The following is a 15,565-nucleotide window of genomic DNA, read 5'->3' as shown; positions in this document are numbered from 1 at the left end:
TGTTGGGAAAGGAGTTATGTGAATTCAAGCTTACGGTGATGAAGAAAGATATTACATGAGCAACTGGGAAAGAAATGTACAAGTGACCATGTTCCCTTGCACCTGAGCCCCTAACGTTTTGGCAGTAAAGACTGTCAGTCTGGGATGTGATGTCAGGGTAACCATGATGAAGAACTGCAGTGCATCTTGTAGATGTAACAACCTGCAGTCAACCCCAAGCAGCAAATGGCTGCCTAGTCCAAGATGGTGTTGAACTTCTTAAGACATCTTGTGAGATTGCATGCATCCAGGTATTTGTAGAATATCCCATTTCATTTTCAATTTCTGTCTTTCAGATGGTAACAAGGCTTTTATGTTTATCAGTAACTGAGTCTTTCACCACAGGTTACCCAGCCCTTTAGCTGCTCCTTAAGCAACGATACTTACGTGCCTGCTCCAGTCAAGATTCAGGACCCCTACAGGACCCTGACCCCTCAGAACCCTGACTCCTACAGAACTGTGACCCCTGCAGAACTGCGACCCCCGCAGAACCCTGACCCCTGCAGAACCCCAACCCCTACAGAACCCAAACCCCTGCAGTACCCCGACCCCTCAGAACCCCAACCCCTGCAGAGCTCCAACCCCCCCACACTCCCACCCCCCTAGAAGTCCACCCCATGGAACACAGAACACCAGTCCCCTAGGGAACTCTACCCTTGGGTTGTTCATAGAACATAGAACATGGAATAGTGAGGCACAGGACGACACCTTCAGCCTGTACTTTATATAAACGTACTCCGTGATCAATCTAACCCTTCCTTTCTACACAGCATATAACCCTCCATTTCTCTTACATCTAAATGGTTATCTGAAAATGTCCTAAGTGTCCCTCATGTAGCAGAAGCATACTCTGCTCTCTGTAAAATAAACTATCTTTGGTTCAGAAAAAAATTAGCTGCATAGCAGGTTTAAGCAGATAGGAACAAATGAGATACTTGAGGAGTATAATAAATCAGAGATGCTAAAAGAAGGCACGATGTTCCTCTAGCAGATACTGTGATGGGGAATCCTCAGGGCTTCCTCAGATAAATTAAGAGCAACAGGACAAAATTGGTCCTCTGGAAGATCAGAATGGTAATCTATGCTTGGAGCCAAAAGAGATGGGAAAGATCTTAAATAGATATTTTACATTTGTACTTATTGATACAAAGTTTTTAGAAGTGATGCAAAGCAGCAGTGAGATCATGGACCCTAAAGAAATTACAGAGGAGGAGGTGTTTGCTGTCTTGAGGCAAATTAGGGTAAACAAATCCACAGGGCTTGACAAGGTGTTTCTTTGAATGCTGTGGAAGGCAAGGGCAGAAATTGCAGGGGCCTAGCAGAGATAGATAAAACCTCCACAGCCAGAAGACTGGAGGATAGCTGTTGTAATTCCATGGTTTGAGAAACATACTAGGAATAAGCCAGGAAATCATAGGCCAGTGAGCCTGACATCAGTAGTGGTAATTGGAAGGTATTCTGAAGGATCGGATAGATAGACTGATTAGGGATAGTCAACACGGCTTTTTGTGTGGTCTAACCAATCTCGTAGAGTTTTTCAATGAAATTACCAGGGAAAAAAAAATCAGGGTATATAAAACATAGCAAACCTTCTGTCTACAATGCTATGCTGAACATCTACTTACTTTGGAACTTATTTAGGGTTACCCATAGCCTTCTATTTTCTAAGCTCCATGTACCTATCCATGAGTCTCTTAAAAGACCTTATCGTATCCGCCTCCACAACCTTCACTGGCTGCCAATTCCACACACTCACCACCCACTGCGTAAAAAAAAAACTTACCCTGACATCTCCTCTGTACCTACTTCCAAGCACCTTAAAACTGTGCCCTCTCAGGTTAACCATTTCAGCCCTGGGAGAAAGCCTCCGACTATCAATTTTGAACTACCAAAATGAACCACTTATCTGGGTTGAACTCCATCTGCTACTTCTCAGCCCAGTTTTGCATTCTATCTATGTCCCTCTGTAACCTCTGACAGCCATCCACATATCCACACACCCCCAACCTTTGTGTCAGCAGCAAATTTACTAACCCATTCCTCCACTTCTTCATCCAGGTAATTTATAAAAATCACGAAGAGAAGAGGTCCCAGAACAGATCCTTGAGGCACACCAGTGGTCACCAACCTCCATGCAGAATATGACTCATCTACAATCACTCTTTGCCTTCTGTGGGCAAGTCAATTCTGGACCCTAAAAGCAAGATCCCATTGGATCATATACCTCCTTAATTTCTCAATAAACCCTGCATGGGGTACCTTATCAAATGCCATGCTGAAATCCATATACACTACATCTACTGCTCTACCTTCATCAATGTGTTTAGTCACATCCTCAAAAACTTCAACAGGCTCGTAAAGCACGACCTGCCTTTGACGAAGCCATGATGACTATTCCTAATCATATTATACCTCTCCAAATGTTCATAAATCCTGCCTGTCAAGATCTTTTCCATTAACTTACCAACCACTGAAGTAAGACTCACTGGTCTATAATTTCCTGGGCTATCTCTACTCCCTTTCTTGAATAAAGGAACAACATCCAAAACCCTCCAATCCTCTGGAACCTCTCCCACTGACATTGATGATGTAAAGATCATTGCCAGAGGCTCAGCAATCTCCTCCCTTGCCTCCCACAGTACCCTGGGGTACACCTCATCCGGTCCTGGCGATTTATCCAACTTGATGCTTCCCAAAAGCTCCAGCACATTCCCTTTCTTAATGTCTACATACTCAAGCTTTTCAATCTGCTGCAAGTCATCCCTACAATCACCAAGATCCTTTTCCATAGTGAATACTGAAGCATTATGAAACCTCTGTCCTCTTGTGGCAACCATTTCAGCCCTAACAAAAAGCCTGTGACTACCCACACAATCAATGCCTCTCATCATCTTGTACACCTCTATCAGGTCACGTCTCATCCTCCTTCGTTCCAAGGAGAAAAGGCCAAGTTCACTCAACCTATTCTCATAAGGCATAAGACACTGGTTTAATTGTTCCATTTAATATCAGAGAATGTATATAGTATACAACCTGGAATTCTTACTCTCCACAAACATCCTTGAAATAGTGAGGCCTAACTTGGAATATTGTTTTAGTTTTAGTCACCTACTGACAGGAAAAAAGTAAATAAAATTGAAAGAGTACTGAGAAAATTTTCAAGGATGTTGCTGGGTCTGGAGGACCTGAGATATAAGGAAAGATTGAATAGGTTAGAATTTTATTCCCTAGAACATATAAGATTGAGGGGAGATTTGATAGAGCTATACAAAATTATGAGTGATATAGATAGGATATTTCTTCTGAGGTTGAGTAAGACTTTGGCTAGAGGTCATGGGTTAGTGAGTGAAAGGTGAAATGTTTAAGGGGAATATGAGGGTGAACTTCACTCAGAGGTTGGTAGGAGTGTGGAACAAGCTGCCAGCGCAAGTGGTGGATATGATTTCAATTACAACGTTTAAGAGAAGTTTGGACAGGAATATGGATGGTAGTGGTATGGAGGGCTGTGGTTCTGGTGCAGGTCGATGAACTAGGCAGTTTAAATGGTCTGGCATGGACTACGTGAACTGACCGGCCTGTTTCTGTGCTGTAGTTTCTTATGACACTGTGACAAGGGCAGTCCCTCCTACCTCACCTCTGAAGTTCAGCTTTTTGGACGAGTAATGAGGTGATAAAATCTGAACTGTTGGACCTACAAAAAGCCAAGCTGCCAAACTGGGCATTAGTGAAGAGACTATTGGTGAGTAAATATTGCTTCATAGAAGTGTTGATGGCAGTTCTGTCACTGTGCTAGTGATTGAGAGTAGATGGATTGTGCAGTATCAGCAATGGATTTGTTCTATGTTTTTATGAGCAGGACATTACTAACCAGTTTTTCACATTGGCAGATAGATGCCAGTGTCATTAGTGACACTGCTTGAAGCTCACTGGGGTGTTGTCTGGTTCTATAACCTTTTTTGTAACCAATCATTACATTTTTAAGCACAAAGCTCAAAATGAATTAATGGCTACATTACCGTCACTGTTTCTGTACTTGCAGATTTCGAGCAGGGTTCAAAAAAGCTTTCCAGTGGTGCCCTTTCATTCAATTTTCCAACTATGATGAACTTGAACTTCAATTGAACAGGTTTCACCCCACCCGACAGAACAGTGCTTACACAGTCACCCGCATGGAATCTAACATGACAGTGGAGTTTGACACATCTGAAAGTGATGGTGCTGAGGCATACAGGAAAAAGGATTTACGAAACATGAATTTCAATGGACACTCTCGAAGAAATTCCAAAAACACTTCCAGAAGTTTGAGCTCCTTCATCCAGATGAACACGTCTTTGGATGAATGCTCATAGAGTAACATAATGCATTGTCTCATAAGTCACCTGGGCATGCTCTGTTGGTTTTGTTCAACATTGAGGCAGTTTCTTTAATGTCACTTTGGTTTATTTGGTGGAACTCTCCCTTCCTCAGACTCATAGTCTCGAGTTCAATCCCATTTCAGTCTGGAGAGGTGTGCATAGCTTTTGCTACAGTGGTATTGTTTGTGTGAGGGAATGGGCCCAGTTCTGATAGCCTCCACAAGGAACAAGCAGAGCTCCATTTCGCACTGTTGATTCCAGCCTGCTGCACAACTGCACTGCTAAAGTTCATTCTTCATTCTGCAAGCTGGTCTCCATTGCTGCTTGGAAATGCAGGTTCTTCAGGAAAGCAACTAGAAATGAGATTGAGCCCAGGTGTAGAATTGTCTGGCTAATACTCCATAAAGACCTACATAAAGAGTTAGCTTGATTAATAATAAGCTATCAACCGCAAATAGATCAGATGAGCACTTACTATTTCTGGCAAACTGATGTCCACAGTTTTGTTGTCCTTCCCAGATAAAAGGGCAGTAACAATACTTAGAATGTAATTAACTGAAACCAGGAGCTTGCAAGTACAGAATGTAAAGTGCTCTCAAATTTCACAGTTGTTCTTTTCCTGACCCCCAGAAAAAGTAAGGAATGAGAAAACAGGGCCAAGGTATCCTGGATACATCTTGGAATGCTGATTAAAAGACGGATGTGTGTCATGTACTATTTCTGTTCTCTCACTACCAAGACTGTAGATACAGTATTTCTTTTGTTGAAATAGAAACATTTTGGCTTTTTAAATTATATTGTTTTACTTGTCCATTAAACATATTTGAGTAAATGTATAAATGGAAATGTGATATGTGCAACAGTTTATTGTCTCCTAGACTGATCTTTGCATTATGTAAATTTCACAAGTAATTATTAGATTCATTCACCCCATTTGAGCTTTACTAATGGGAGAATGAAGATTTTTCTGCTAAGTTCCTTAGCCTTGTGGTTCCTTAAATGTATTTTAGAGAAGACATTCAGGTTTGAAGTAGAGTAAAAGAAGAAATAAGATATCAAAAAAGAACAAAAAACATCCATTAATTGTGTAGTAAGTCCAATATTTCAAAATGACCTTCTGAAGTGAAGACAGGAGGATTTTGTCTGTTGTACAAAACAGCTAATTAAAGTGTTAGTGATGACACATCAGCAACTGTAAAAGTCAGAAGTTGATCAGTGCTCACAGTGACTAACAGACATTGCCAGCTCCCTAAAGCACAGAGAGATCTTTAATATAACTTTTAATATGACCCAATAGTCTCACTGCATATTTAGCCATTCTGTGCAAGATATTAGAATTAGATCTTAAATGAGGATATTCATGATGGCGTACAATTTGTTTCTATTTATTACTGAGTGACATTGAATTTTAATCTGTTAAGGTTTAAAAGGCCATGCAAAATAATGCCCAAAGCTGTAGAAGATCTTATATTGCTCTTTTCCCTATCCCATCATATCTGGCTCTTCATGACAACATGTCATGTTGTATAAAAGCAGGACAAATCTGATCATTGCTTATGAAATACAGAAAAGCTAAACACAATAATTGTTGTATTTGCAGTTTTATGTATTGTACTGCAAAATTATGAACATTTTTAAGATATTAGATTTTGTTTTCAAAAGAAAATAGCTATATATTGTCTATGGTTTCTCAGAGAAGCTTGTTGTGGTTTTTATGAACTGTTACATTTATGAATGTTTTTTAACAGAACTAAATGTCTTGCCAGTCCATTTCATTGAAGTTGTCGAGAGTCAAGCACATTGTTGGAGCTGCAATTACATCTCCTGTAACTATGTAAGGATTTCAGGTTAATCATTCTGATCTATCAGAAGTCTTCATTATTCAGCAGCTTTTATAGGCTAGTATCCAAATATTCAAGTTTTTAATAAGCAACTTTGAGAATTGGACTTGTGTTTATTGCACAAACTAATTTACTGACAAAGTTACAGACTCTTCTGTTCTACGGTACTTTTTTAAATGTATCCATATCTCAGTGAAATAAATTCCATTCATTACTGAACCCTAATGAGCACATCAGCCATCACATTACACATTGCTGACCACTCCTTTTCATCCCATAACATGTCATGTGATCCGTAGTTCATGAAATTAAATATACAAACTGTCATTGGAAATGGGTGTGTAGAACTTACATCAATGTTATCGGGTGCATTCCAACTTAATTGTTGTACTTGCAAGTCCATGTGGGAGGGTGGGGGTGGTCTCTGCTTTCCAGTACGCTTGTCTAAGCAAATCAAAGCAATAAAAACCTGAACGGCTGAAGTTCCACAGTTCCCAATTGTTTGCAATAGTTTAGATGGCAAGTTGGGAAAAAATGCTTTATTAGATGGTTGGAGTATTTCTCAATATGCAACTAAAGTGTTCTCTAAAATCAAGTTTTCTGAATACCAATAGCTACCATCCCCAGCTGTGTGGCAAAAATTCTCCCCAGTTGTAAAATGAGAGTAATGAGCTTTATTAGAAACACTAATCACCTCCTCAGCATAAGCCACTTCTGCATATTCTTGCCCCTTCCATTCCCATAACATGCTAAGGTGCTGATACTAATCACCTGTGGCACAGCATTGATGTCCTTGTGACCACATGCTGAATATATTCAAACTGAAGCTTTCAAACTTTGCAAAAATCTATTTTTTCAGACAGTCACACCTTGAGACAGTCATTGTTTGTTTTTGGAGTCTGATGAATGGTTCAGTGGTTTTACTGTTATTATCTAATTAGACAGAAGCAATCAATTTTCCAATACTTTGTTGAAATTATTTCTTTCTTTCAGAGTGGATTCAGGCCATTTTACGTTGATCATTTCAATTCATGCTAGGCTTCATCGTCACAGAAAGTTGGTGGTCTTCATGTTAAAATGGAACTGGCAATTTTGACTTCTTTCTTAGCAAATTCTTAGCCTTCATCAGTCCTTGAGTAGGTGAGATGAATCCCTCTGATGCTGCACCTGTGGAGTTATGTAGAAATCTGCATTACTTAACAGAATAAATACCACAGGGTGGTAGGAAGGTCTGAATCAAGGTACTGGAGGCAACACCTTGCTGAGATATCACCTCAGCTGACCCATTGTTCATCAGATCAGTACAGTGGCAAATTCAAGTTCCGTTTAATTGACCCTATCCTGAACAATTTTGTTCTGCTTTACTAATATTGCATGTTTCTGATTCCCATATTCTACCATTGAATACTCAGTGTTGTACGGATGTATTTATTTACCCTTGTCACTTCCATTCTGCCATTGAAATATCTCCTGTTCTTTACAGAAGCATTACACAAGTCTTCCAATTCTTTCTCGTATTACCCAGCACTGCCCTTTCACTTGCTATTTTCTTAATCAAAAGGTGCTCATCTGTGACATCTCAGAGTCTTCACAAAAGGACGAAGTCGAGTGCTGTGTCTCCACAGAATCTGCTTGGCATATTGAGTTTTTTTCCAGATTTTTCTAATTCATTTTACTAATTAATCTATGTGGAGCATAATTGTAACGTAATCTAAAATACTTCAATTTTAAATGTATTTGAATGGGGTCACTAACTTGCAATGTTGTGTGTATTGAAAGTTATTACCACTCCTTTCAACGGATGCTGCCCGATCTGTTGAGTTCATCCAGCTTTTTTGTACATCTTAATAGATTTTCTTTACAGCTTACAATACTTAATTCATTTAATATGAACAGAGAAGTAATGATGTACATTCTTTATTGTCAATCATAAATATTATTGTGGTTAATGAAGAATTCATTTATATCCTTCAATATTGTTTGTGTGACAAAATGTGAAAAGTGTGATCTTAATATATTTTAATATGTGTTTCAAAGATATTTTTGGCATGATTGTAAGTACACTGTTTAATGAGAATAAAACCAATTATCTGGAACAATTAAAATATCAAAGGTTGTGAATTTCAGTATGTGGCAACTCCAAATAAGGCAAATTTCAAGGGGAATTTAGCAGTCCTGTCCCTCCACCAATGCTGCTTGACCCAATAAAGGAAAGATTATGTAGGAAAATTGAGTAATTCAAGTGCAGAGAAGCTTGGATAAGAATCTAATCATGTAGCAGGCGGAAGCTCTTCTGTTCAGCCTTACTCCAAGCCTGAAATCTTGTCATCCTCATCATAGCAAACAGAGTCCCACTGGGAAACCCAGACCTCACTGTGCAACAGTCAGCCTTGAAAAATTGTTTATCTCTCATCTTTCAGTTCACTTGTGATTCTATTCCAATTCCAAGATCTTAAAGAAACAATCCAGGTCATTTTCTGGTGAGATTTTACAGCAAAGTTCTATCTGCTGCTCCATGTGCATCTAAGAACAGGGCAGGTTCTCCTGTCTAATGTTCGTTCTTCACCCAGTGTCATCAATTACAACAAAATTTACTTAATCATCAACTTAGTTCTGTTTGTGGGATCAGTCTTCTGGCATTGCTAGATGCAGGTAGAGAAAAAGACAGATGACAGCAAAATACAGAAAGTACAAGTAGGATAAAGAAACAAGAATGCTTAAACATTGAGTTGAAAAATAAGAGATCGTTTTGAAAACTGTTGTCCCTACAGGTCTTCTGCAGTTTCTTCTGTTGTTTCCTAAGCATACATCTCAACTGTACCATGTGGTTCATGCATTTTAAATGCAGACAGACTTGCTGAAACCAACTCTTGATCCGTTTAAAGCCCATCTGGAATATCAACTAGAATCTGGATGCGGTATTGATGTGCTCTAGCATCTGGCCACAAAAGGAACAAGTGAGGAGTCAGTTACATGGGCAACACACACAAAATGCTGGTGGAATGCAGCAGGCCAGGCAGCATCAATAGGAAGAAGCACTGTCGACGTTTCAGGACAAGACCCTTCATCAGGACTAACTGAAAAAAAATAGTAAGAGATTTGAAAGTAGGAGGGGGAGGGGGAAATGCGAAATGATAGGAGAATACCGGAGGGGGTGGGGTGAAACTGAGAGCCAAATAGGTGATTGGCAAAAGGGATACAGAGCTGGAGAAGGGAAAGGATCGTGGGACCCCCCCGTCCCACGGGAGAAGGAAAGGGGGAGGGGAGCGCCAGAGGGAGATGGAGAACAGGCAGGGTGATGGGCAGAGAGAGAGAAAAAAAGGGGGCGGGGGAAAATAAATAAATCAGGGATGGGATAAGAAAGGGAGGAGGGGCATTAACAGAAGTTAGAGAAGTCAATATTCATGTCATCAGATTGGAGGCTACCCAGCTGGTATATAAGGTGTTGTTCCTCCAACCTGAGTGTGGCTTCATCTTCACAGTAGAGGAGGCCATGGATAGACATATCAGAATGGGAATGGGACGTGGAATTAAAATGTGTGGCCACTGGGAGATCATGCTTTCTCTGGCAGACCGAGCGTAGGTGTTCAGAGAAACGGTCTCTCAGTCTGCGTCGGGTCTCACCAATATATAAAAGGCCACACCAGGAGCACCAGATGCAGTATACCACACCAGCCGACTCACAGGTGAAGTGTCGCCTCACCTGGAAGGACTGTCTGGGGCCCTGAATGGTGGTGACGGTGAAAGTGTAAGGGCAGGTGTAGCACTTGTTCCGCTTACAAGGATAAGTGCCAGGAGGGAGATCGGTGGGAAGGGATGGTGGGGGGGGAATGAATGGACAAGGGAGTCGTGTAGGGAATGATCCCTGCGGAAAGCAGAAAGAGAGGGGTACGGAAAGATGTGCTTGGTAGTGGGATCCCATTGGAGGTGGCAGAAGTTACGGAGAATTATACGTTGGACTCAGAGGCTGGTGGGGTGGTAGGTGAGGACAAGGGGAACACTATCCCTAGTGGGGTGGTGGGCGGATGGGGTGAGGGTAGATGTGCGGGAAATGGGAGAGATGTGTTTGAGAGCAGAGTTGATGGTGGAAGAAGGGAAGCTCCTGTGTTTAAAAAAGGAAGTCATCTCCTTCATTCTGGAATGAAAAGCAGATGCGGTGGAGACGGAGGAATTGTGAGAAGGGGATAGCATTTTGTTGTGATGGAAATTAGACCGATTCTTTGGGTCTCAAAGGCAAGGGCTCTGGATGGTCAGTTTTAATAATAAGGAGTTTATTTACAAGGGGAGAAAAGCTTGGGAACAGCATAAGAGGCTGCACTATTCACACGAATGCGCTTAGAATAGACGAGCATGGGAAAAGTCGGGTCTGCAGTACAATACATGGGAAAATGGTGTGAGGACAGAGTACAGAGTATAGAGTACAGGTACAGGTACAGGTACACATACACTACTGTCAAGATGAAGCCACACTCAGGTTGAAGGAACAACACCTTATATACCGTCTGGGTAGCTTCCAACCTGATGGCATGAACATTGACTTCCCTAACTTCCATTAATGTCCCTCCTCCCCTTCTTACCCCAACCCTGATTTATTTATTTCCCCCCCTTTTTTTCTCTCTCTCTGCCCATCACTCTGCCTGTTCTCCATTTCCCTCTTGTGCTCCCGTCACCCTTTCTTTCTCCCTAGGCCTCCCGTCCCATGATCCTTTCCCTTCTCCAGCTCTGTATCCCTTTTGCCAATCACCTTTCTGGCTCTCAGCTCCACCCCACCCCCTCCTGTCTTCTCCTATCATTTCGTATTTCTCCCTTCCCCTCCTACTTTCAAATCTCTTACTATCTTTTTTTTCAGTTAGTCCTGACAAAGGGTCTCGGCCCAAAACGTCAACAGTGCTTCTTCCTGTAGGTGCTGCCTGGCCTGCTGCGTTCCACCAACATTTTGTGTGTATTGCTTGAATTTCCAGCATCTGCAGATCTCCTCATGTTAGTCAGTTCTATGGGGCTCTTTTACACTGTTGTAACTTCGGCTGATTTTTGGTAGAACAAAAGAGATAGGAACAGAATGAGGCCATTTGGCCCATTGAATCTGTTCGGCAAATCAATCATGATTGATCCTTCAGTCTCCTCCTCAACCCCACTCTCCGGCCTTCTTCCCGTAACCTTCGACATCGTGTCCAGGCAAGAACCTATCAAGCTCTGCCTTAAATACACCCAACGACCTGGCCTCCACAGCTGCCTGGTGTAATAAATCCCACAAATTCAGCACCCTCTGGCTAAAGAAATTTCTCCACATCTCTGTTTTAAATGGACAGCCCTCTATCCCGAGACTGTGTTCTCTTGTCCTAGACTCCCCACTGTGGGAAACATCCTTTCCATATCTACTCTGTCTAAGCCTGTCAACATTTGAAAGGTTTCAATGAGATCCCTCTGCATCATTCTAAATTCCAACATGTACTGACCCAGAGCTATCCAACATTCCTCGTATGATAACCCTTTCATCCCGGAATCATCCTTATGATCCGCCTCTGAACCCCCTCCAATACCAGCACATCTTTTCTTAGATGAGGAGCCCAAAACTGTTCACAATACTCAAGGTGAGGCCTCACCAGTACCTTATAAAGCCTCAGCATCACATCCCTGCTCTTGTATTCTTGACCTCTTGAAATGAATGCTAACATTGCATTTGCCTTCCTCACCACTGACTCTACCTGCAAGTTAACCTTGAAGGTATTCTGCACAGGAGCTTCCAAGTCCCTTTGCATCTCACATTTTTGGATTTTCTCCCCATTTAATAAAATACTTTGGTAGTTTACTTCTACTACCTAAGTGCATAGCCATGCATTTTCCAACATTGTATTTCATTTGCCACTCTCTTGCCCTTTCTCTTAGTCTGGTCTAAGCCCTTCTGCTGTGTACCTGCCCCTCAACAAATCTTCATGTCATCTGCAAACTTGGCAGCAAAGCCATCTACTCCATCATCTAAATCATTGATATACAGCATAAAAAGAAGTGGTCTCAACACCAACCCCTGCAGAAAACCAATAGTCACTGGCAGCCAATCAGAAAAGGATCCTTTTATTCCCACTCAGACAGACAGACATACTTTATTGATCCCGAGGGAAATTGGGTTTCGTTATAGCAGCACCAACCAAGAAGAGTGAAGAAATATAGCAATATAAAACCACAAATAATTAAATAGTAATAAGTTAATCATGCCAAGCAGAAATAAGTCCAGAACCAGCCTATTGACTCAGGGTGTCTGACACCCCGAGGGAGGAGTTGTAAAGTTTGATGGCCACAAGTAGGAATGATTTCCTTTGATGCTCAGTGTTACATCTCTGTTGAATGAGTCTCTGGCTGAATGTACTCCTGTGCCTAACCAGTACACTATGGATTGGATGGGAGTCATTGTCCAAGATGGCATGCAACTTGGACGGCATCCTCTTTTCAGACACCACCGTCAGAGTGTCCAGTTCCACCCCCACAACATCACTGGCCTTACGAATGAATTTGTTGATTCTGTTGGTGTCTGCTACCCTCAGCCTGCTGCCCCAGCACACAACAGCAAACATGATAGCACTGGCCACTACAGCCTCGTAGAACATCCTCAGCATCGTCTGGCAGATGTTAAAAGGCCTCAGTCTCAGTAGAGACGGCTCTGACCCTTCTTGTAGACAGCCTCAGTGTTCTTTGACCAGTCCAGTTTATTGTCAATTTGTATCCCCAGGTATCTGTAATCCTCCACCATGTCCACACTGACCCCTTGGATGGAAACAGGGGTCACCAGTTCCTTAGCCCTCTTCAGGTTCACCACCAGCTCCTTAGTCTTTTTCACATTAAGCTGCAGATGATTCTGTTCACACCATGTGACAAAGTTTCCCACTGTAGCCCTGTACTCAGCCTCATCTCCCTTGCTGATGCATCCAACTATGGCAGAGTCATCAGAAAACTTCTGAAGATGGCAAGACTCTGTGTTGTAGTTGAAGTCCGAGGTGTAGATGGTGAAGAGAAAGGGAGACAGGACAGTCTCACTGCCTCCAACCAGTCAGCCAATGCTCTAACCATGCCAGTAACTTTGCTGTAATACCATGGGCTCTTAACTTGATAACCAGCCTCATGTGTGGCACCTTGTCAAAGGCCTTCTGTAAATCCAAATATACAACGTTCATTGCATCCCCTTGATCTATCCTATGTGTAATCTCCTCAAAGAATTCCAAAATGTTCGTCAGGCAGGATTTTCCCTTAAGGAAACAATGCTGACTTTGTGCTGTCTTGTCCTGTGTCACCAAGTACTCCGTAACTTCATCCTTAACAATTAACTCCAACATCTTCCCAACCACTGAGGTCAGGCTAACTGGTCTATAATTCCCTTCCTGCTGCCTTCCTCTTTTCTTAAAGAGTGGGTGACATTTGCAATTTTCCAGTCCTTTGGCACCATGCCAGAGTCCAGTGATTTTTTTTTTGAAAGGACATTTCCAATGCCTCCACGATCACGACCAGCACCTCCTTCAGAACCCTTGGGTACAGTTCATCTGATCTGGGTGACTTATGTACCCTTAGGTCAGGGGTCGGCAACCCACGTCTCTGGAGCCGCATGCGCCTCTTTCATCTCTGTGCTGCGGCTCCCTGTGACTTTGGAAAATAAATGACGAGTATTTAATTAAAATGTATTTTATGTTAGTTTGTTAGTTTTTGAAATGAAATTCTAAATTTGAAGATTATGGTGATCTTGTACAATCTAAATAAAATGTGTTTTTGTCGCTATTAATATACGTCACCACTGCCAATGCCTGACACCCGCCAGTGCGCGATTTCTTTATTTTTTCGATCCAAGGTAGGCTAACTATGGAGAATTCTAAAAAAAGAAAAGTGACTGAAGAAAACAGAATGTTTAATGATACGTGGGCAGATTCATTTGCTTTCACTGCTGACAAGACTGGTTTACCGGTATGCTTAATATGCAATGAGAAACTAGCAAACAACAAAAAGTCAAATGTCGCAAGACATTTCCAGGATAAACACGCAGCCTTTGCTCAAAAATATCCGGATGGAGATGAGAGACAAAAGCGTTTCAGAACTGATGCGGAAGGTTGATCTGAGCAAAAATCATTTCAAGAAGTGGATGAAGTCTGGAAAATCAACTACGTATGCTAGTTTTGTTGCCGCTCAGGAAATAGTCAGGCACGGGAAGCAGTTTACAGATGGTGAATATATAAAAGAATCTTTCATTAAGATTTCAGAACATCTATTCACGGACTTTAAAAACAAGAATGAAATTGTGCAGAAAATCAGGGATATGCACCTCTCTGCAAAGACTGTCAAAGACAGAACCATAAAAATGGCAGAAGACATCACAAGACAGCAAATTAAAGACATCAATTCAGCTGTGGCCTACTCGATTGCCTGTGACGAGTCTAAAGACAAAGGTGATATTGAACAAATAGCGCTGTTCTGCCGGTATGTAAACTCTGCCAGGCCACAGGAAGAAATGATTGAGTTGATACCTCTAAAAGGCCAAACACGAGGGGAGGACATCTGTGAGGATGTCTTGAATTGTTTAAGAGCCAAAGGAATAAAGACTACCCACCTGATGTCAGTAGCTACTGATGGGGCACCAAGTATGACAGGAGCGCACACGGGATTTGTGGTTTTACTGCAGAAGTCGCTGGACAGAAAGCTGCTGACTTTTCACTGCATCTTGCACCAAGAGGCACTGTGCGCTCAAACATTTCCTCTGGAATGCACAGAAGTAATGGATGTTGTCATTCAGATTGTCAATAAAATAATGGCAAAAAGTTTAAATCACTGTCACTTCCGTTTGTTACTGGACAAGCTGGAAAGCGCATATTCTGATCTCCTGCTGCACAACAAAGTCCGGTGGCTGTCCAGAGGGGAGGTGCTGAAACGCTTTGTTGCGTGTCTGGAAGAAGTGAAAACTTTCCTGGGCAGCAAAGGGCTCACCTTTCCTGAGCTGGAACAGCCAGAGTGGCTGGAAAAGTTACACTTCATGGTAGACATGACAGCACACCTGAACACGCTGAACACAGCTCTTCAGGGGAAAGGACGCACAGCCCTGCACATGTTGGAGGATGTTTTGGCATTCGAGCACAAGTTGACAGTGCTTGCCAGAGATTTACAGAAAGGCCCATTGTCTCACTTCCCCCATTTGAGAGAGTTCAAGCAAGCTCACGACATGATAAATTTGGAGTATTTACATTTTGCAATCATCGCAATGCAAACATAATTTGGGAAACGCTTCAGTGAGTTCAGAGAGGAAAAAAACCACATTATCCTTCCCGGTCAATCCGCTAAGCATCAATCCATCCTTACTGA

General features: G+C 42.0%; 1 protein-coding gene and 1 long non-coding RNA gene across 2 annotated transcripts in view; one reads left to right on the top strand and one right to left on the bottom strand.

The window, feature by feature from the left end:
* LOC132394232 (neuromedin-K receptor-like) overlaps nucleotides 1-4,388 on the top strand; it is a 67,995-nt gene extending 63,607 nt beyond the window's left edge. Inside the window, exon 5 of the mRNA XM_059970112.1 lies at nucleotides 4,079-4,388. Coding sequence (XP_059826095.1) covers nucleotides 4,079-4,388 — 310 coding nt within the window. The remainder of the gene's footprint in view (nucleotides 1-4,078) is intronic.
* Nucleotides 1-15,565, bottom strand: part of LOC132394233 (uncharacterized) — a 112,697-nt gene that overhangs the window by 72,703 nt on the left and 24,429 nt on the right. The window lies entirely within an intron of this gene.

The sequence above is a fragment of the Hypanus sabinus genome, chromosome 5, assembly GCF_030144855.1.
Source record: "Hypanus sabinus isolate sHypSab1 chromosome 5, sHypSab1.hap1, whole genome shotgun sequence".
In the NCBI taxonomy this organism is placed as follows: Eukaryota; Metazoa; Chordata; class Chondrichthyes; order Myliobatiformes; family Dasyatidae; genus Hypanus; species Hypanus sabinus.
This window is presented reverse-complemented; position numbering and strand designations above follow the sequence as displayed.